This window comes from Heterodontus francisci, chromosome 24, assembly GCF_036365525.1.
Source record: "Heterodontus francisci isolate sHetFra1 chromosome 24, sHetFra1.hap1, whole genome shotgun sequence".
Taxonomy (NCBI): domain Eukaryota; kingdom Metazoa; phylum Chordata; class Chondrichthyes; order Heterodontiformes; family Heterodontidae; genus Heterodontus; species Heterodontus francisci.
Window position 1 is genome coordinate 74,713,510 of NC_090394.1, and position 22,284 is coordinate 74,735,793.

Consider the following 22,284-nt stretch of genomic DNA (forward strand, 5'->3'; position numbering starts at 1 on the left):
TCTGACAACTTCCTCTCCCAGTAATGTTTCAGCAGCAGCTTCAGAAAGTAAATTATTTCCCAACAGGAACAGGCACGCAGAGTTCTCAAGTTCAGCTCGAAGCAGCTGAACAATGGCGCTTTCAAAGAGACTTGGAAAGATTCTCTTCCTTTACCTTCAAGCTGCCAGTCTTCCCATAGCAGGTAGGAAACACTTCAGCTCATTTTACTCTACAATCGCCCACTCCCAATGAAAACCCTACTTTATGATGGGGTGGTATTGAATGGATTGCAACATCTCTTAGGTACTTAGACACTGAGCACAAGTACGGCAAATTAACCATGAGGGACATCATCGTAAAGCTGATTCCTGTTGTGCTCAGTGACAGTGAGGAGTTACTGTGAGTGGGAAAACCTGGACTAATGATGATGCTTCCTAGCTCAGGGGCAATACTGCGGTGTCTCTACCATCCCCTCCCCCGCGACCAACTAACCCAGCACAGACTGGGGTCAAACTTATAACCTTCCTAGACTGCATAGTCAGAAACTAGCTCAACATTCTACACTGATTGGTCCACCAGCTACAAGGCACGAGTCAGGAGTGTGATGGAATACTCTCCACTTGCCTGGATGAGTGCAGCTCCAACAACACTCAAGAAGCTCGCCACCATCCAGGACAAAGCAGCCCACTTGATTGGCATCCCATCTACAAACATTCACTCCCTCCACCACCGACGCACAGTGGCAGCAGTGTGCACCATCTACAAGATGCACTGCAGCAACGCACCGAGGCTCCTTAGACAGCACCTTCCAAATCCGTGACCTCTACCAACTAGAAGGACAAGGGCAGCAGATGCATGGGAACATCACCACCTGCAAGTTCCCCTCCAAGTCACACACCATCCCGACTTGGAACTATATCGCCGTTCCTTCACTGTCGCTGAGTCAAGATCCTGGAACTCCCTTCCTAACAGCACTGCAGGTGTACTTACACCCGGAAGACTACTGCTGTTCAAGAAGGCAGCTCACCACCACCTTCTCAAGGGCAATTAGGGATGGACAATAAATGCTGGCCTAGCCAGCAACACCCTCATTCCATGAACGAAAAAAAAAATTCTCTTCCTTAGTAAATATCAATGCAAAGTAATCAATACCTATTCTAGCCTTGCCTTGTGCCTCTAAGCATATATTACCATTCAATTAATTAGGACAAATTGGGGATTGAAAGCGAGTCTCAGTAATGGTGCCATGAAACTATCACCGATTGTCGTAAAAACCCATCTGGTTCACTAATGTCCTTTCGGGAAGGAAATCTGCTGTCCTTACCTGGTCTGGCCAACATGTGACTCCAGACCCACAGCAATGTATAAAGACACTTGTTTGGCCTCAGCTGGAGTGTTGCATCCGGTTCTGCGCGCTACACTTCGGGAGGGGCGTGGGGGCATTGGAGAGGGTGCAGAGAGGATTCGCGGGAATGGTTCCAGGGATGAGGAATTTCAGATGTGAATATAGATTGGAGAGGTTGGGACTGTTTTCCTTGAAGAGAAGGCTGAGAGGTGATTTGATGGAGGTATTTGGGATCATGGGGGGTCTGGGTGGAGTGGTTAGAGAGAAACTGTTCCCACTGGTGACAGGATTGAGGATGGGAGGACACAGATTTGGGGTATTTGGTAAGAGAAGCAAAAGTGACATGAGGAAAAACTTTTTCACGCAGCGAGTGGTTAAGGTCTGGAATGCGCTGCCTGAGAACGTGGTGGAGGCAGGTTCAATTGAAGCATTCAAAAGGGAATTAGACAATTATATGAAAAAGAAGAATGTGCAGGGTTATGGGGAGAAGGCAGGGGAATGGAACTGAGGGAGTTGCTGATTCAGAGAGCCAGTGTGGAGATGATGGGCCGAATGGCCTCCTTCTGCACAGTAACGATTCTATCATTCATTTTAAAAGATAAAACACTTTTTAAAATGATTTCTGACCAGGTAGATGGAATAATTTCTGGAACAAAAATATTTCAGCTGGAGCTGGCTGCTTGTGAATTACTCAGCGAGGACAAAAAATATTTCACAAAAACTTTCATCAACAAACGACAAAATTCTGAACCAGATTTGCTATAAAGACTATAACTGAAATAGGAAGCAATGAGAAAACTGGGACAGGTGCTTTTCTCTTAGAAAAGACACTGTGGTCCAATCAGGCTATTAATTGACATCTGGCAAAAATGTTTGTATGAGTATTGGATATAATTAACACTAAAATTAATTAGTTCGGCAGATACATGTCCTCTCTTCCTCAATTGCACAATATTTCTCTATTTATACACAAGTGTAGTTCAATGCCAGGAACTCAATTCTGCTATATGTATGATTGCATAACTTCTGCCCACATAAACCCACTGCCTTCCTGAAAAAAAGCATTGTCAAAAATTCCCCTTGATGGCAGCAACCCAATTCTCTACCTCACAGAGGTTGTGGATGCTGGATCACTCACTGTATTTACGGAGGAGGTCGACAGATTTTTGAAAACTCGGGGAGTCGAGGGTTATGCGGAGCCGGCCCGAAAGAGGAGTTGAGGCCTGGGGCAGATCAGCCATGATCTTATTGAATGGTGGGGATGGGCTTGAGGGGCTGAATGGCCTACTCCTGCTCCTATTTCTTATGTCGAACGGCTCTTCCCACGTCATTCTTCGTGCGTGAGCTTAGATGCCAAGTGTCACTGGCTATTCGGGGTGGGGGGGGGGGGTGGTGGGGGCATCAGTTCTGAGCTTAATCCTCGCCCTCACTGGACATGCGCACTACTGGTAGAGGGTCACTGCAGAGCGAGCAAGGGTAAGAACCCTGGTTTGTTTAATCCCTTTCTTCCTCCTTCTCCCCGCATCCCCCCTCAGCACAGACCTGGGATCTGTGAATCAGTGTACAACTAACACGGACTGTATCACAAAGCTGTTGGAGAGGTCACAAAGATGCATTTCAATGCCAATTGTGTCCTTATATCAAGCATTTGTAGCCAATTTTTCTAACACTTTTCCATGGAGACTGTACCCCTCAACAACATAACGTGAGATTAACACCTGCACGGCTCACGGTTGTTCTATCAGCACCCCATCCACAAACTTTCATTCCCTTCACCAATGGTGCACAGGGCCAGCAATGTATACCATTTACAAGATGCACTGCAGCAATTCCCCAAGGCTCTTTCGACAGCACCTTCCAAACCTGTGACCTCTACCACCAGGAAGGACAAAGACAGCAGACACATGAAAACATCACCACACCCCCTCCAAGCCACACACCATCTTGGTTAGGGATTTTAGGGAAATTAGGGATTGGCAATAAATGCTGGCCTTGCCAGCGATGCCCACATCCCATAAACGAATGAAAACAACTTCTTACCACCAGTGAAAGTAAGTTTAGTCACGGGATTCTCAATCCAGCCTGCTAAGGCCTGGAGACATAGGGTCACCTTTCTCTGAACCCTTACCATATCCCCATCATTTTTCAGGTATAACGAACAAACTGCATGCCATAGACCAGAACTGGCCTTAGCATTGACTCATACTCTGTCAATGTAACTTGTTCCTTTTTTCATTCATTTATGGGGATGTGGGCATCGCTGGCCAGGCCAGCATTTATTGCCCATCCCTAATTGCCCTGGAGAAGGTGGTGGTGAGCTGCCTTCTTGAACCGCTGCAGTCCATGTGGGGTAGGTACACCCACAGTGCTGTTAGGAAGGGAGTTCCAGGATTTTGACCCAGCGACAGTGAAGGAACGGCGATATAGTTCCAAGTCAGGATGGTGTGTAACTTGGAGGGGAACTTGCAGGTGGTGGTGTTCCCATGTATTTGCTGCCTTTGCCCTTCCAGCTGGTAGAGGTCACGGGTTTGGAAGGTGATGTCTAAGGAGCCTTGGTGAGTTGCTGGTACACACTGCTGCCACTGTGCGTCAGTGGTGGAGGGAGTGAATGTTTGTGGATGGGGTGCCAATCAAGCGGGCTGTTTTGTCCTAGATGGTGTCGAGCTTCTTGAGTGTTGTGGGAGCTGCACCCATCCAGGCAAGTGGAGAGTATTCCATCCCACTCCTGACTTGTGCCTTTTAGATGGTGGAAAGACTTTGGGGAGACAGGAGGTGAGTTACTCGCCACAGGATTCCTAGCATCTGACCTGCTCTTGTAGCCATGGTATTTATATGGCTACTCCAGTTCAATTTCTGGTCAATGGTGACCCCCAGGATGTTGAGAGTGGGGGATTCAGCAATCGTAATGCCATTGAATGTCAAAGGGAGATGGTTAGATTCTCTCTTGTTGGAGATGGTCATTGCTTGGCACTTGTGTGGCACGAATGTTACTTGCCACTTATCAGCCCAAGCTTGAACGGTCTGAATGATCTTTTCTCATAGCATGTTTAACATTTAAAATTCAGCAGCAAGTAAAGGTGGAATGAAATGTAACGTTTATTCTCAACAGGATTTGCTGCTCAAGGATGTACAGTAACAGTCAAGCAAGAACCTTTCATTGAACAACTCTCAACCAACAACATGACCATCGGGTGCACCTTCACTGCTGTCAATTGCTCAGGTTCTGCTAAAGTGCTATGGTTCAAGATCAACGTCAACAAAACGAGAAATCTGTGTTTGGGACACTGTTCAAGTACGGAGACTCCGGGGAAGTTTACTCTTCCCAGCTCAATTTCCACAGGTGACGCCACCTTGAGAGTTCAGCATGTGATCCACACTGACAGTGGTGTGTATTACTGTGGTGTTGCCTTCCAGAGTTCCTCCTCAGTCAAGTCCAAACAATTGGGAAGTGGCACAACACTGGTGGTCAGAGGTTAGTCGCAAGTTTGAGGTTTCCTAGAAATTGACTCAGCAACAATGCAGTGGACACCATTGCAGTAACATATTGTGTAAACATTGCATCTTCCTGTGCACTTTTGGAAACATTTGGACAGATTAAGTGAAGGAGCAAAAACTGTGGAAAATGGATGGCGGGGGAAGGGCAGTAGGTGGAACTGTCTGCAAATTATTAACCTAGTTAGAAAATTGGCTGAGTGGAAGCAGATAGAGAGTCGGGATAATGGGGAGATAGCAGGATGTGACTGGGGGTTTCCCACAAGGATCTGTGTTGGGGCCTCTACTATTCACTGACTCAATGATGGGATAGAAAGCCACATAACCAACGTAACCAAATGTGAGGTCATTCACTTTGGATCTAAAAAGGCTAGAACAGAATATTTTCAAAATGATGAAAAGCCAGAAAAAAGGTCCAAAGAGACTTGGGTGGCCCAGATACCACAGATCATTAAAATGTCTTGAACAGGTACAGAAAATAATCAAAAAGGTTAATGGAATTCTGAACTTTATATCTAGAGGTCTAGAATAAAAAGGGATAGAAGTCATGCTTCAGCTATACAAAGACCTGGTTAGACTATACTGGAGTTACTGTGAACAGTTCTGGACACCTTATGGAGGATGTACTAGCCTTGGAGGGAGTGTAGCATAGGTTTACCAGCATGATAGCTGGACTCCAAGGGTTAAGCTACAGGGAGGGGTTACACAGACTAGGGTTGTATTCTCTGGAATTTAGAAGGTTAAGGGGTGATTTGATCAAAGTTTTCAAGATATTAAGGGGAACTGATAGGAAAAATAGAGCAAAACTATTTCTGCTAGTTAAGGAGTTTAGGACTAAGGGGCAGAGTTTAAAAATTAGAGCCAGACCTTTCAGGAGTGAAATTAGGAAACACTTGTACACACAAAGGGTGGCAGAAGTTTGGAACGCTCTTCCACAAATGGCAACTGATGCCATTAATTGATCATTTTAAAACTCAGATTGTTAGATTTTTGTTAACCAAAGGTATTAAGGGATATGGGGCAAAGGTGGGTACGTGGAGTAAGATCATAGATCAACCATTATCGCACTGAATGACAGAACAGGCTCAAGGGACTAATGGCCGCCTTCTATTCCTGTGTTCCCAGAGAAGCATTGCACATTATGAAGTCTATATGGTTGGCAATAAAAAAAAAAGTTACAATGTATATTTGGCAAGTTGTATCATTGAAAAGATAATGGCCTCCATTTGTAAGATATAAGTTACCGTTACATCCTAACTTGTGCATTGCATGCTTGAAGTTGCTTAAAGGGCTCGGTACAGAGAAGGCTGTTTCTAGTTTGAAATTTGAGAGTGTCCGTGGTTTAAGAATGCCTCTTGTATATTTTACCATGCAGGTTATTCAGGTCTCAATAAGTGTTTTTTTATTTGGGGAGTGTCCGTTTGCATTGAGTTTCACGGCCGTTGATCGACTTCATGTGAGATGTATCTTTTCATTCACTTACGAAAACACACACTAGCGTCTGAACAGAGTATTGATCTGCAGTTAACATTGGGATGTTAATTACACGCTGACTGGGATTTCACTGACACACACCAAGTTATGTGGGACTGTGTACAGTTCTGGTCTCTATGTTACAAAAAGGACACCGAGGCACTGGAGTAATTTACAAAGGTGACACCAGAACTGGGAGGTTACAGCCATCAGAAAAGACTAAATAAACTGGGGCTCTTTTTGGTGGAAAGGAAAAGGTTGAGGGTGACCTAACAAAAGTCTTTAAGATTATGAAAGAGTTTGATGGGGTAGACGTAGAGAAGATGCTTCCATTTGTGGGGGACGGTCATAAATATAAGATAGTCACTAATAAATCCAATAAGGCATTCAGGAGAAACTTCTTTAGTGTGTGATGAGAATGGACTCACTATCACAGGGAGTAGTTGAGGTGAATAGCATGTAAGGGGAAGCTGGATAAACGCAGAAGGGAGAAAGGAATAGAAGGATATGCTGATAGGATTAGATGGAGAGTGGGAAGCAGCATGTGTGGAGCATAAAAAGGCCAGCACAGACCAGTTGGGCCAAATGGCCTGTTTCTGTGCTGTTGTTTCTATGTAATTCCTCCACCCTTGGCTCCTGCCTCCTGTCTGCCCTGTGTCTGAGCTGGGCCACTCCGAGCTGGGCCACTCCGGGCTGGGCCACTCCGGGCTGGGCCACTCCGGGCTGGGCCACTCCGGGCTGGGCCACTCCGAGCTGGGCCACTCCGAGCTGGGCCACTCCGAGCTGGGCCACTCCGAGCTGGGCCACTCCGAGCTGGGCCACTCCGAGCTGGGCCACTCCGAGCTGGTTCTCACCACCACCCTTCGTAGGTTCAGATAAACGGAACACATTCGTCAAGCGGCCATCTTCCCATACTGACCAGATGCAACAGTGACAACAGTGAGCACAGGAAGGTGACAAAACAAATTACAATGACAAGATAAAATAAAATAAGCTCAGCAGTTTCTGGCCGATGATTAATATGTTCCAGTAGAGATTAAATAACAGACATCTGTTTATTTTTCATTGCAGAATACGGAAATAGCATCATGGGATCAGATCTATGGCTCCAATCGACACTGATAATCATTTTCCTCCTGTATGCCATCTGCATCACCATCCTCCTCATAGTAAGATTCCGACAGCCCATTTTAACTTCTCAATTGCCATTCACAGCAGGAGAGCAAACCCGGAGACGGGAAATAAACAAGCACAAAGAGGAAGGAATTTTGTGGCAGCTTAGGGTTTTTACTTTAAATTAACTCTCAGGACGTGGGCATTGCAGGCAAGGCCAGCATTTATTACCCTCCTTCCTGCCAATGGAAACAGTTTGTCCTTACTTACTCTTATCAAAATCCCTCAAAAAATTTTTTAACACCTTTATTCAATCTCCCCTTAACCTTCTCTGTTCTAAGGAAAACAATCCCAGTCTCTCCACATCACTGAAATCCCTCATCCCTGGAACCATTCCAGTAAATCTCCTTCACATCCTCTCCCAGGCCCGGGTGCCTTCTTAAAGTGTGGTGCCCAGAACTGGCCACAATACTCCAGTTGGAGCTGAACCAGTGTTTTATAAAAGGTTTACCATAAATTCCTTGCTTTAGTACTCGATGTCTCCATTTATAAAGTCATGGATCCTGTATGTTATTTCTTTGAAAAGCTTTCTCAACTTGTTTAGTTTAGTTTAGAGATACAGCACTGAAACAGGCCCTTCGGCCCACCGAGTCTGTGCCGACCATCAACCACCCCTTTATACTAATCCTACACTAATCCCATATTCCTACCACATCCCCACCTGTCCCTATACTTCCCTACCACCTACCTATACTAGGGGCAATTTATAACGGCCAATTTACCCATCAACCTGCAAGTCTTTGGCATGTGGGAGGAAACCAGAGCACCCGGAGGAAACCCACGCAGACACAGGGAGAACTTGCAAACTCCACACAGGCAGTACCCAGAATTGAACCCGGGTCACTGGAGCTGTGAGGCTGCGGTGCTAACCACTGCGCCACCTCTAAAAACTTGTCTATGTGAACTCCCAGGTATCTCAGTTCCTGCACCCCCTTTAAAATGATACCATTGTTGCAAATATGTTTTTAACATGTTAATTCTCAGGATGTGGGCGTTGCTGGCAAGGCCACAATTTATTCCCCATCCCTAGTTGCCCTGAGAAGATGGGGTGCAATGCAGTGGCTTTTTAGGCCACTTAAGAGCCAATCACATTGGTGTGGGACGAAAGTCACGTTCAGGCCCAGACCGGGTAAGGACGGCAGATTTCCTTCCTTTAGGGATAACAGTGAACCAGCTGGGTTTTTACAACAATCCAACAGCCTCATGGTCACGTTTACGGAGAACAGCTTTTTATTTCCAAGTTTTTTTTTTGTCTTAAGCTGCATTCAAATTCTCAAACTCACCGGCCTCTGGGTTACTCGTCTAGCAACATAACCAGTGCTGCCCGAAACTATTGGCCTGCTTAACATGCTGTAATTGACAATAACCATAAACAGAAATTGGTTCCTGCTATTTGCCTGATGTGGGTAGTTTAAGTGGTGGGGACTGTACTTGTGAAAATGTGTAACAAAGGTGAATGAAATATCTCACCTGCCTTTATCTTTCCACAGCAAACCATCAAAGCAACAAGACAAGCTAATTCCTCCCCCAAGCACAGCAGCAACGATGTATGTAGATATTATTTCCCTTCTATTATTAATGCATTATCCTTTTAGGTGCAGTATTAAAATGGAGGCCCGGTCTGCCTAGACTGGTGGACAGTAAAGATCCCACAGGGACAGAATGCTGGTCAGGACACTGGGGGAGCAGGGAATGACCACGCCTCCCCCACTTGTTTTTTTATTCATTCATGGGATGTGGGCGTCACTGGCCAGGCCAGCATTTATTGCCCATCCTTATTTGCCCTTGAGATGGTGGTGGTGAGCTGCCTTCTTGAACCGCTGCAGTCCACAGTGCTGTTAGGAAGGAAGTTCCAGGATTTTGACCCAGCGACAGTGAAGGAATGGCGATATAGTTCCAAGTCAGGATGGTGTGTGACTTGGAGGGGAACTTGCAGGTGGTGGTGTTCCCATGCATTTGCTGCCCTTGTCCTTTTAGTTGGTAGAGGTCGCGGGCTTGGAAGGTGCTGTCTAAGGAGCCTTGGTGCATTGCTGCAGTGCATCTTGTAGATGGTACACACTGCTGCCACTGTGTGTCGGTGGTGGAGGGAGTGAATGTTTGTAGATGGGGTGGTAATCAAGCGGGCTGCTTTGTCCTGGATGGTATCGAGCTTCTTAAGTGTTGTTGGAGCTGCACCCATCCAGGCAAGTGGAGAGTATTCCATCACACTCCTGACTTGTGCCTTGTAGATGGTGGACTGGCTTTGTGGAGTCAGGAGGTGAGTTACTCGCCTCAGGATTCCTAGCCTCTGACCTGCTCTTGTAGCCACGGTATTTACATGGCTACTCCAGTTCAGTTTCTGGTCAATGGTAACTCCTAGGATGTTGATAGTGGGGGATTCAGCGATGGTAATGCCATTGAATGTCAAGGGGAGATGGTTAGATTCCCTCTTGTTGGAGATGGTCATTGCCTGGCACTTGTGTGGCGCGAATGTTACTTGCCACTTATCAGCCCAAGCCTGGATATTGTCCAGGTCTTGCTGCATTTCTACACGGACTGCTTCAGTATTTGAGGAGTCGCGAATGGTGCTGAACATTGTGCAATCATCAGCGAATATCTCCACTTCTGACCTTATGATTGAAGGAAGGTCATTGATGAAGCAGCTGAAGATGGTTGGGCCTAGGACACTACCCTGAGGAACTCCTGCAGTGATGTCCTGGAGCTCAGATGATTGACCTCCAACAACCACAACCATCTTCCTTTGCGCTAGGTATGACTCCAACCAGTGGAGAGTTTTCCCCAATTCCCACTGACTTAAATTTTGCTCGGGCTCCTTGATGCCATACTCGGTCAAATGCTGCCTTGATATCAAGGGCAGTCACTCATCTCACCTCGAGTTCAGCTCTTTTGTCCATGTTTGAACCAGGGCTGTAATGAGATCAGGAGCTGAGTGGCCCTGGCGGAACCCAAACTGAGCATCACTGAGCAGGTTATTGCTAAGCAAGTGTCGCTTGATGGCACTGTTGATGACACCTTCCATCACTTTACTGATGATTGAGAGTAGGCTGATGGGGCGGTAATTGGCCGGGTTGGACTTGTCCTGCTTTTTCTGTACAGGACATACCTGGACAATTTTCCACATTGCAGGATAGATGCCAGTGTTGTAGCTTCCTCCCTACCAGCCCGACAATCCTTCCCTCAATCAAAAGCTGCAAAAAACCAAAACAGATCAACTCGTCATTTAGCTCTTTCACGGTTTGTTGGGCTCTTACTGTGCAGCAATTGGCTGCTGCCTTTGTTACTGCGTTTCAAGAAGTAACAAATCAGCTTTGAAGCTTTGGGATGGCCCCGAGTGGGTGAATGGTGCTATATAAATGCAGACCCTTTCGTTCAGGGTCTAATAACCCTCATTTATACTCAGATATCGAAAGATCAAGCTGTGCCTATCCTCCTCTTTAAGCCAGTGTCAGCTGTGGCTCAGTGAGTAGCAGTCTGCCCTCTCAGAAGGTTGTGGGTTCAAGCCCCACTCCAGAGACTTGAGCACAAAAATCTAGACTGACACTCCCAGTGCAGTACTGATGGATTGCCAGACTGCCAGAGGTGCCGTCTTTTAGATGAAATGTTAAACCGGGGCCCCATTTGCCCCCTTGGGTGGATGTAAAAGGCACTACTTTGAAGAAGAGCAGGGTGTTCCACCTGATGTCCTGGGACTAATATTTATCCCTCTACAAATATCACTAAATGAGTAAAAATAATTAATATGGGGAGGGCCAACTTCAATGGCTGAGAACAGATCTGGCCCAGGTAAATTGGAATCGAAGATTAGCCGGCAAAATTATAATGGAATAATGGGCTGCCTGCAAAGAGGAGATCGTTCAAGTACAGTTGAGGTACATTCCCACACGGCGGAAAGGTCGGACAAACTAATCCAGAGCTCCCTAGGTGATGACAGTGAGAGAGAGTAAGATGAAGCAGAAAAAGGGTGTAGATGACAAATATCAGGTAGATAATACAATTGAGAACCAGGCTAAATATATAAAGTTCAGAGGGTAAGTGAAAAAGTAGCAAGAGAAACAAAGAGAGAGTATGAGAAGAGACTGGCAGCTAACCTAAAAGGGAATCCAAAAGTCTTCGACAGGCATATAAATACTAAAATGGTGGTGAAAGGAGGAGTGAGACCAAAAAGGGGATTTATACATGGAGGCAGGGGGCGTGGCTAAGGTACTAAATGAGAACTTTGTATTTGACTTTACCAAGGAAGAAGATGCTACCAAAGTCATAATGAAAGAGGTGTTTGAGACACTGGATGGGCTAAAAATTGATAAAGAGGAGGTATTCAATGTGCTTAAAGTTGACAAGTCACCAGGGCCAGATGAAATGCATCCCAGGATGCTGAGGGAAGCAAGGGTGGCAATTGTGGAGGCACTGGCCATAATCTTCCAATCCTCCTCAGATATAGGGGTGGTACCAGAGGCAGGAGAATTACAAATGTTCAAAATGGATGCAAGGACAAGCCTAGCAACTACTGGCCAATCAGTTTCACCTCAGTGGTGGGAAAGCTTTTAGAAATGATAATTCAGGACAAAATTAACAGTCACTTGGACAAATGTGGATTAGTTAAGGAAATCCAGCACGGATTTGTTCAGGGCAAATCGTGTTTAATTAACTTGCTTGAGTTTTTTGATGAGGTAACAGAGAGGGTTGATGAGGGTAATGCGGTTGATGTGGTGTACCTGGACTTCCAAAAGGCATTTGATAAAGTGCCACACAACAGACTTGTCAGCAAACATGTGATGGTGCTATTAATACCCGAGGCCACGGCTGTCAGCACTGGCCTATTCTCTGAGTGGATTATTCCTGAGTGGACACCTTAAGAGGAGGCTGCTTCATCAGACCTTACTCCCATCTCTGATTGTAGAAGATCACTCACTGCTGTTTCACACGATTACACAGTGTGTCACATCCTGCACCAACAGACTGATTGATGTAACTGGGTTCCCAAGGTTTTAATTGCACTAGTGACAGTATTTGAGACAGAATATTGTTCTGGGCTTGGTCCTGTAGCAGATGGTACTCTGCATTTCCTGCTCTTTGGAGTCAAAGATCACTTTGCCTCTTAAACTAGAAAGCCAAGCTGATGGGTGGAGGAAGCAGAGTAAATAAATGCAGACTCCAAATCATACATGGAGGCTCACACCATTTGGCTATTAAACAACTAAGCTACTAGGCTGCTTCACAGTACTGACCTCTCCTTTTAATGGTGAGCAGCAGTCCTTTAGGAACTACTGGCTCGTCTAATTTGTTTTTGCCTCCCAGCGAACTGGAAGGTGTAGGTGAAGGAAAAAGGCTTGCCTCTCAAAATTTGGCATGGCCAAATTGGGCTTTGAAGTGTCCTGGACCAGTGAGGCGAGGAATTCTGCTGGTCATGGGACAAAAAAGTCTCTTGATACGACGTGAAATTCTAGCCATAAATTTGTACAACCTGGGAAACCATCTTCCCATTCATTATTAGTGACATCTTGTCAAAAACAGGTAGCAAATGCTCAAAGTCAATTAAATACTCAGTGCACCTAGTCATACTTATAACCATCAGAGTTAATGGTGGTCATTTTTACTCCTTTTTCTCCCCTACACTGTTAGAATTGTGTCTGCATGAAGCAGAGTGTCAGTTGTGGCTGTACGTGGTATTTGCTGTAAGTGTAGGGAGGAGGAAGGGTGTTAAAGTTGCTCTACCTCTCAACTGGGCATCCTTTCTTTAAGCCTTCTGTTGAAAGCATTTAATTGCACAATAAAAATTTCAATATTGATGGCAAAAGATAACTTAAAGATTAATGGTATGGGTTGGAACATTGTTCTACCTCTGGGATCAGAGTTTGAATCGGTTAAATTGCCCCACCTTTCCCTGTCTGAGCAGTAACACATCCGAGGTTTCCCTACTCCCCACTCAGTTTATACAGGATGAGTTTGCAGCATTGAATGAACAGACCACAGGGCTGTAGTGGGGAATTGTAACTCCAGGCTGGTACTCTGTGGTTGGGGTTAAAGCAGGTATTGTTGGGGTGGAGATGATGCTTTCTGTATCTAACCTGTTCCATTCGCATCCCAACCTCCAAAAATAAGTAATATTACAAGATGACTGGAGTGCTTTTGTTTCGAGCCTGTATGTCAAATTGCCTATCGAGGGCTCAGCATGATATTTAGGTTACATTGGAAAGGTACCTCATTTTCAGTGGTCTTGTTTGGAATAACTGTGTTCAAAGTGCTTCTGTCATTTCCTTTTCCTCTTGTTCCTACTCTGCCTTCATCATGAGTCCATCTATGTGATTGGCCATTGTGAACCCTGTAGTCTGGGCTCACACAAGAATGGAAAGCAGATTTCCCTGCCTGAAACTGCTGAAAGTTAAATTTGCAGAACCTTTTCTTGATGCCACAGCTGAGAAGAATTTTCTAATTTCTTCTGTCCAAGCCTGTGAACTCAACCACTTTCTGCTTTAACAAACCATGCAGGTAAACTTCCTCTTTGCTTCAGCCTTAACTTAAGTCAAATGTGGTAAATAATGATGGAATTTCTGGGGCCCTATTATCCTGTCAGTTGCATCACTTTGATTGCAGGCCCATTTTCTGCTGAAAAACATTTCTATTTTATGAAATTTGAACTTAAATTTTATTTCTATTCAACTAACAGATCAAGTTGGGTTGGAAAAATTGGGGTTTGTTCTCCTTAGACGGCACAGTGGCGCAGTGGTTAGCACTGCAGCCTCACAGCTCCAGGGACTCGGGTTCGGTTCTGGGTACTGCCTGTGCGGAGTTTGCAAGTTCTCCCTGTGACCGCGTGGGTTTCCGCTGGGTGCTCCGGTTTCCTCCCACCGCCAAAGACTTGCAGGTGATAGGTAAATTGCCCCTAATGTAGGTAGATGGTAGGGAATATGGGATTACTGTAGGGTTAGTATAAATGGGTGTTTGTTGGGTGGCACAGACTCGGTGGGCCGAAGGGCCTGTTTCAGTGCTGTATCTCTAAATAAAGTAAAAAACAAAGGCGATTGAGGGGCGATTTAATAGACATGTACAAGGTTATGACAGGCTTGAATAAGTTAGACAAGGAAAAAGTGTTCCATTAACTCATGGTACAAGGACTAGGGGACACAGATTGAAGGCTTTTGGCAAAAGATGCAGGGGGAATATGAGGAAGAACTTTTTTACGCAGTGGATGGTGATGACCTGGAACTCCCTGCCCACAAGGGTGGTGGAAGTGGAGACAATGACCTCAGAAGGGAACTAGATGGCCACTTGAAGGAGGTAGACTTGCAGGGCTACGGGGATTGAGTAGGGGAGTGGGACTGACTGACTAGCTCCGCGGAGAGCTGGCATGGACCCGATGGGCCGAATGTCCCCCTTTTGTGCTGTAAATGACTCTAAAGCCCATGGAATAAATGGGACAGTAGCAACATGGATACGAAATTGGCTGAGTGACAGGAAACAGAGAGTGGTGGTGATTGGTCCTTTTTCGGACTGAAGGAAGGTATATAGTGGGGTTCCCGAGGGGTCAGTGTTGGGCCCTCTGCTTTTCTTGATCTATATTGATGACCTAAACTTGACCTATACAGGGCACAAATTCAAAATTTACAGATGACACAAAACTTGTAAGTATTGTGAATTGTGAGAATAGTGATTTAATGTAGAGAAGCGTGAAGTGATTCATTTGGTAGGAAGAACGAGGAAAGGCAATATAAAATGAAGGAAGGAAATGATGAAGGAAGAGCAGTGGATGTGGTGTATATGGATTTTAGCAAGGCGTTTGATAAGGTTCCCCATGGTAGGCTCATTCAGAAAGTAAGGAGGCATGGGATTCAGGGAAAGTTGGCTGTCTGGATACAAAATTGGCTGGCCCATAGAAGTCAGAGGGTGGTAGTAGATGGAAAGTATTCAGCATGGAGCTCGGTGACCAGTAGTGTTCCACAAGGATCTGTTCTGGGACCTCTGCTCTTTGTGATTTTTATAAATTACTTGGATGAGGAAGTGCAAGGATGGGTTAGCAAGTTTGCCGATGACACGAAGGTTGCTGGAGTTGTGGATAGTGTGGAAGGCTGTTGTAGGTTGCAATGGGACATTGACAGGATGCAGAGCTGGGCTGCGAAGTGGCAGATGGAGTTCAACCTGGAAAAGTGTGAAGTGATTCATTTTGGAAGGTCGAATTTGAATGCGGAGTACAGGATTCTTGGTAGTGTGGAGGAACAGAGGGATCTTGGGGTCCATGTCCATAGATCGCTCAAAGTTGCCACCCAAGTTGATAGGGTTGTTAAGAAGGCGTATGGTGTGTTGGCTTTCATTAACAGGGGGATTGAGTTTAAGAGCCGCGAGGTTATGCTGCAGCTCTATAAGGCCCTGGTTCGACCACACTTGGAATATTGTGTTCAGTTCTGGTCGCCTCATTATAGGAAGGGTGTGGAAGCTTTAGAGAGGGTGCAGAGGAGATTTACCTGGATGCTGCCTGGACTGGAGGGCACGTCTTACGAAGAAAGGTTGAGGGAGCTAGGGCTTTTCTCATTGGAGCGAAGAAGGATGAGAGGTGACTTGATAGAGGGGTACAAGATGATGAGAGGCATAGATAGAGTGGATAGCCAGAGACTTTTTCCCAGGGTGGAAAGGGCTATCACCAGGGGGCATAATTTTAAGGTGATTGGAGGAAGGTTTCGGGGAGATGTCAGAGGTAGGTTCTTTACACAGAGAGTGGTGGGTGCGTGAAATGCACTGCCAGCGGTGGTAGTAGAAGCAGATACATTAGGGGCATTTAAGCGACTCTTGGATAGGTACATGAATGATAGTAGAATGAAGGGTAGGTAGTTAGTTTGATCTTAGAGTAGGTTAAAGGTTCGGCACAACATCGTGGGCCGAAGGGCCTGTACTGTGCTGTACTGTTCTATGTTCTAAAATAAAAGGTACAATTCTAAAGGGGTGCAGGAGCAGAGGGACCTGGGGGGTATATGTGCACAAATTATTGAAGGTGGCAGGGCAGGTTGAGAAAGTGGTTAATAAAGCACACAGATCCCAGGCTTTTTAAATAGAGGCATAGAGTACAAAAACAAGGAAGTCATGATAAACATGTATCAAACACTGGTTCGGCCTCAGCTGGAGTGTTTTGTGTCCAGTTCTGGGCAACAGACTTTAGGAAGGATGTGAAGGCATTAGAGAGGGTGCAGAAAAGATTCATGAGAATGGCTCCAGGGTTGAGGAACTTCAGTTACGTGGATAGACTGGAGAAGCTGGGACTGTTCTCCTTAGAGGAGAGAAGGTTGAGAGGAGATTTGATAGAGGTGTTTAAAATGATGAGGGGTGGGACAGAGTAGGTAGGGAGAAACTGTTCCCATTAGTGGAGGGAGCGAGAACAAGAAAACATTGATTTAAGGTGATTGGCAAAAGAAGCAACAGCGACACAAGGAAAAAATATTTTTACTCAGCGAGTGGTGAGGATGTGGAATGTACAGCCTGAGAGTGTGGTGGAGGCAGATTCAATAGAGGCTTTCAGAAGGGAATTGGATAATAACCTGAAGAGAAAAAATTTGCAGGGTTGTGGGGAAAAGGCAGGGGAGTGGGACGAGGTGAGTTGCTCTTCCAGAGAGCTAGCCTGGACACAATGGGCCGAATGGCCTCCTTCTGCGCTGGATCCATTCGAAGAAAGCAGATCATTTAGTCATTAACACATTACTGTTTGTGGGAGCTTGCTCTGTGCCAATTGGGTGCTGCATTTCCCTACATTACAACAGTGACTACACCTCAAAAAGTACTTCATTGGCTGTAAAGCACTTTGGGACGTCCCGAGATCGTGAATGACGCTATAGAAATGAAAGTCTTACTTTTTCACTGTGTCCCTCCATCCTTCCCTTCTGTACCTGACTATTTTCTGTCCACTGCACACAGCTTAATGAAGAGCAGAAAAGCCAAGCTTTCAAAGAACTTGCACGGGAGTTCAACAGAAAATACAGAAATAAAAACCAAGAGACAACTTTGGTAAGTACAGTACAAGAGAGAATCCAAGTGAATCCAGCCTCTGTTTATATCTCATCACAAACTCTGTACAGAGAGTTTACTGGAATGAGAGAAAGCAGGTTCCTGCTGAATTGAGTCATTGACAGCCCCAGGCGAGATTTTAACTCACTCCAAAACCAATCACTTGCACAGATTTAAAACTGGGCCCCCCACATCAGTTACTTCAGGTTTTATAACACAAGCCTCTTTGGGGTAGTTTTCAGTGGGCTACGTTTGCTGACAATGCAACCACTGGGTGGCGCAGTACTGGCACATGCGCAAATGCAGCCTCATCCACTGAAACGTCACTGTCTGTGATGTCTCAGGCAGCTGCCAGTAATAAAGATGGCACTGCTCAATTTGTCACAAAACGAATTAAACCCAAACCCCTTCAAAGGCTGCAATCGCCACCTCCATTCCAACCCCACCAGTATCCCTCTCCCTCCTGCAATCGCCACTACTCTTTGCTGCTGCATCTCCTCGGCCGCTTGCTCCCCCAACTCGCCGCTTGCGCGACTTGCCCCTGCCCGCTCGCTCCCGGCCTCACTGCTTCCCCACTCTCGGCCACTCGCTCCCTGGTCCCTCCGTCACCCCTTGGCTGCTTGTTCCCCGCCGCTTCTCCTAGTGGTGGGGAACGATCAGCCAAGGTGGGGAAGCAGCAAGACCGGAAGCGAGCAGCCGAGGGGAGGCAGCAGTGAGGTAGGGAGCGAGTGGCCGAGGGGAGGCAGCAGTGAGGTAGGGAGCGAGTGGCCGAGGGGAGGCAGCAGTGAGGTAGGAGTGAGCAGCCGAGGGGAGACAGCAGTGAGGTGGGGAGTGAGCGGCCGAGGGGAGGCAGCAGTGAGGTAGGGAGCGAGTGGCCGAGGGGAGGCAGCAGTGAGGTAGGGAGTGAGCGGCCGAGGGGAGGCAGCAGTGAGTTAGGGAGTGAGCGGCCGAGGGGAGGCAGCAGTGAGGTAGGGAGTGAGCGGCCGAGGGGAGACAGCAGTGAGGTGGGGAGTGAGTGGCCGAGGGGAGGCAGCAGAGGTAGGGAGCGAGCGGTCGAGGGGAGGCAACAGCGAGGTGGGGAGCGAGCGGTCGAGGGGAGGCAACAGCGAGGTGGGGAGCGAGTGGTCGAGGAGAGGCAGCAGTGAGGTAGGGAGCGAGCGGTCGAGGGGAGGCAGCAGCGAGGTGGGGAGCGAGCGGTCGAGGAGAGGCAGCAGTGAGATGGGGAGTGAGCGGCTGAACCAGGTATTGTTGGGGGGACAGAGGTAGCGATTGTGGCCATTGAGGGGTGAGACAACTCTCTGATGTCATTGCACGGTGATGTTGCTGTGTATGCACAGATTCATATCGGCAAGCTGGCAAATGTTCAGACGCACTGATGACATCGGCGATCGCTCTGTGCACGCTCTGTGTTGTCAGGAGACACTCTCTTTTCAGCTTCACCTTCTGTCAGGCACTGGAAAGGTTTGCACAGCAGATCCCATGCACACCATAAGTAATTAAATCTCATCAGAGACCAGAATAATGGGAAATCTAGGACAAGAAAACTGACAGAGGCACATATTATCTATAATGTCCCCTTGAACCTGCCCATCAGTTTTAGTATTATACCCTGCAGTCAATGGTTATGGGTGAAAAACTGACCTGAGGATTTAACTGTGAGCAGAGAGAAACAATTTGTTTTTATTCATTCCCAGAATGTTGGTGCCGCTGGCCAGGCCAGCATTTATTGCTCATCCCTAATTGCCCTTGAGAAGGTGGTGGTGAGCTGCCTTCTTGAACCGCTGCAGTCCATGTGGGGTACGTACACCCACAGTGCTGATAAGAAGGGAGTTCCAGGATTTTGACCCAGCGACAGTGAAGGAACGGCAATGTAGTTCCAAGTCGGGATGTTGTGTGGATGTTGGAGGGGAACTTGCAGGTTGTGGCGTTCCGATGTATCTACTGCCCTTGTCCTAGGCGGTAGAGGTCGCGGGTTTGGAAGGTGCTGTTGAATGAGCCTCAGCGAGATGCTGCAGTGCATCTTGTAGATGGTACACACTGCTGCATTGAGGGTGAATGTTTGTGGACGGGGTGCCAATCAAGCGGGCTGCTTTGTCCTGGTTGAGCTTCGAGTGTTATTGGAGCTGCACCCCTCCAAGCAAGTGGAGAGTATTCCATCACACTCCTGACTTCAATAACAGGAGTGTGATTTTATTACACCGAATGTCTGGCCCTTCTCCAATAGACTGACCCATTGAAATGGCTTCACTTTAGTCAGTCACAGTTTGGACGGTAGACGTAAATTTGGCAATGGCACATTAGGTTGGCACTCAACAGATCCATGCCACACAGGCAGCAAGATAACTTACCTCCATGGTAATTCCCTGGGGCATGCCCAGCTCTGCAAGGGTAGGGAGATGGACTGGAAGTCGGGGGTGGCAGTAATTATGATACACACTTGGTGGGTGTCTCATAGTCCTCCGCGCACTGTCCTCCCCCCTCACCCACCCTCACTGTCCTCCCCCCTCACCCACCCTCACTGTCCTCCCCCCTCACCCACCCTCACTGTCCTCCCCCCTCACCCACCCTCACTGCCCTTCCCCCTTCACCCACCCTCACTGTCCTCCCCCTTCACCCACCCTCACTGCCCTTCCCCCTTCACCCACCCTCACTGTCCTCCCCCTTCACCCACCCTCACTGCCCTTCCCCCTTCACCCACCCTCACTGTCCTCCCCCTTCACCCACCCTCACTGCCCTCCCCCTTCACCCACCCTCACTGCCCTTCCCCCTTCACCCACCCTCACTTCCCTTCCCCCTTCACCCACCCTCACTGCCCTTCCCCCCTCACCCACCCTCACTGCCCTCCCCCCTCATTGCACTCCCCCAACATGCTTGACTAAGATCTTGATCTAACCCAAAGCAATATGAAGCTTGAGTCCTGCATTGAAAAATGTTCCCATTGTCCCGTCCCAGTTTATCTCAGCATGGTTAGGTTCAGTCTCATAGACAGCCGAGGAAGTTTCGACGGAGTTATGCTCCTGTGTTCGCTCCAGGTTGATGAAAGTTTGTGGTGCAGGCTACTTTAATGCTCTTTCTAACATGCTGACTGTGTAACAATGTCTATTCTGTTCTTTGTATTCGTAGCAAGAGGCACAAACTGATTGTGCTCAACACGATGACACCGTCTATCAGAATGCCTGAGGGTACAATTACCAAAGGACGGGACATGAATGAACAGCTCAAAATAGTGTTAACAGACTTTTGCGTAACTAGAAAAGAAGATAAAGGAGAGTCAATCAACAAGATTAACCAGCGGCCAATAATAGAGGAGATGAGCCCCCTTCTGTTAAGATTTTGATCTGTGTTCAAGTCCAGGATAGAGTAGCTTTTTACTCTGGGCGGTCGGTCACCTTGTCATAACCAGACAGCACGGTCGTTCTACACTGCAACCCACTCTTTGTACTGGTTGAATTCGGACCAGTAGCCGAAGCCTATTATGAATTGCTGACCGCTAACAGTTCAAGGGTCAGATTGTTCGGAGGTCAAGGCCAACATCCTCATTTCCAGGGTTACCTGCTGCTCAGTTTGCCTACCACAGTCCGAGGTGTTTTACTAGTTCCCAACACAACCCTAAGGTACAGCTACAACACTCGAGAAGCTCAACACCATCCAGGACAAAGCAGCCCACTTGATTGGCACCCCATCCATCACCTTCAACATTCACTCCCTCCACCACCGACGCACAGTAGCAGCAGTGTGCACCATACACAAGATGCACTGCAGCAACTCACCAAGGCTCCTTCGACAGCACCTTGAATGAATTTCTAAAAAGCACTTGGGAGAACAAAGCTTTTCGACAACAGTAGCCATCACCTGACCACGTCATGCCGTGACTGATGGGAACAGAATTGGAGAGAACCTGTCCTGTGCCAGCTGGAAGTATGACTAAGATTTCAGTAAAGTGCAGTGTTGAGCAACACATAATCTACTGCTTTATTATTACTTTTTTAGAATAATTAGTTAATGCCCTTTGAAGGGACTGTTTTTAGCAGTGAGGATTTTTATGCGACGTTGTTCCTCTAGTGTTTTAGTGCCAGTATACTCACCCCGTGTTGTCCAATAGAAATCACTGACCAGCTACAGGTGTCGCTATAGTGACACCATTTTAGCCACATGCACTAGTTTGAGTAGAAAAACCCCTCGTGCACAATACAGGTAAATGTACCTGACAGGTGGATATTTACACAATAAACATCTGCCACTCAGTTGTAAGGAAATAAACCAACCACATCGATCAAAAACACTCACTCGCGCACTCTCAGCTTTTCATCTCACTAACACAAAGGCACAAGGTTAAAGGTCACGTGCATACACACTGCAAATAGGAGTATTGAAATCACATGACCAACAAGTGACCACATGTGGCTAGTGACGGACAGACTGGACAACACTGCACTAAACAGCCCAGTGACAACGTTGTGAGAGTGATGGACACTCACTTATAAACGGGACAGTCCCACACTCCCAGCTGACAGAAGGTGCATTTATTGTGGAAGAGAAAGGAATCTAGATTGAATCCGGTAGGGAGACTGTTTAAATAAGGGTGCCATTTCTTTCTGAACCAGATTGACACTAGGATTACGTTTCCTGCTCAGTTTACTCACACTGGTTTTGCAGAATAGTTCAGTCAGAAACAATTTAAAGGTCATAATAAATTAAAAGCAAAATACTGCAGATGCTGGAAATCTGAAATAAAAACAGGAAGTGCTGGAAATACTCAGCAGGTCCGTCAGCATCTGTGCAGAGAGAAGCAGAGTTAACGTTTCGGGTCAGTGACCCTTCATCTGAACTCTTCTGA

At 46.9% G+C, this 22,284-nt stretch overlaps 2 protein-coding genes across 2 annotated transcripts in view; one reads left to right on the plus strand and one right to left on the minus strand.

Moving 5' to 3' along the window:
- Positions 1 to 22,284, minus strand: part of mettl9 (methyltransferase 9, His-X-His N1-histidine) — a 43,034-nt gene that overhangs the window by 2,907 nt on the left and 17,843 nt on the right. The gene's annotated exons all lie outside the window — the stretch shown is intronic.
- On the plus strand, positions 40 to 22,264 carry LOC137383547 (immunoglobulin superfamily member 6-like). Its single transcript, XM_068056618.1, has 6 exons — positions 40 to 182; positions 4,435 to 4,797; positions 7,362 to 7,459; positions 8,954 to 9,010; positions 17,358 to 17,447; positions 20,571 to 22,264. Exons 1-6 carry the CDS (start codon positions 113 to 115, stop codon positions 20,625 to 20,627), a joined length of 735 nt encoding a protein of 244 aa, XP_067912719.1. The 5' UTR covers positions 40 to 112; the 3' UTR covers positions 20,628 to 22,264.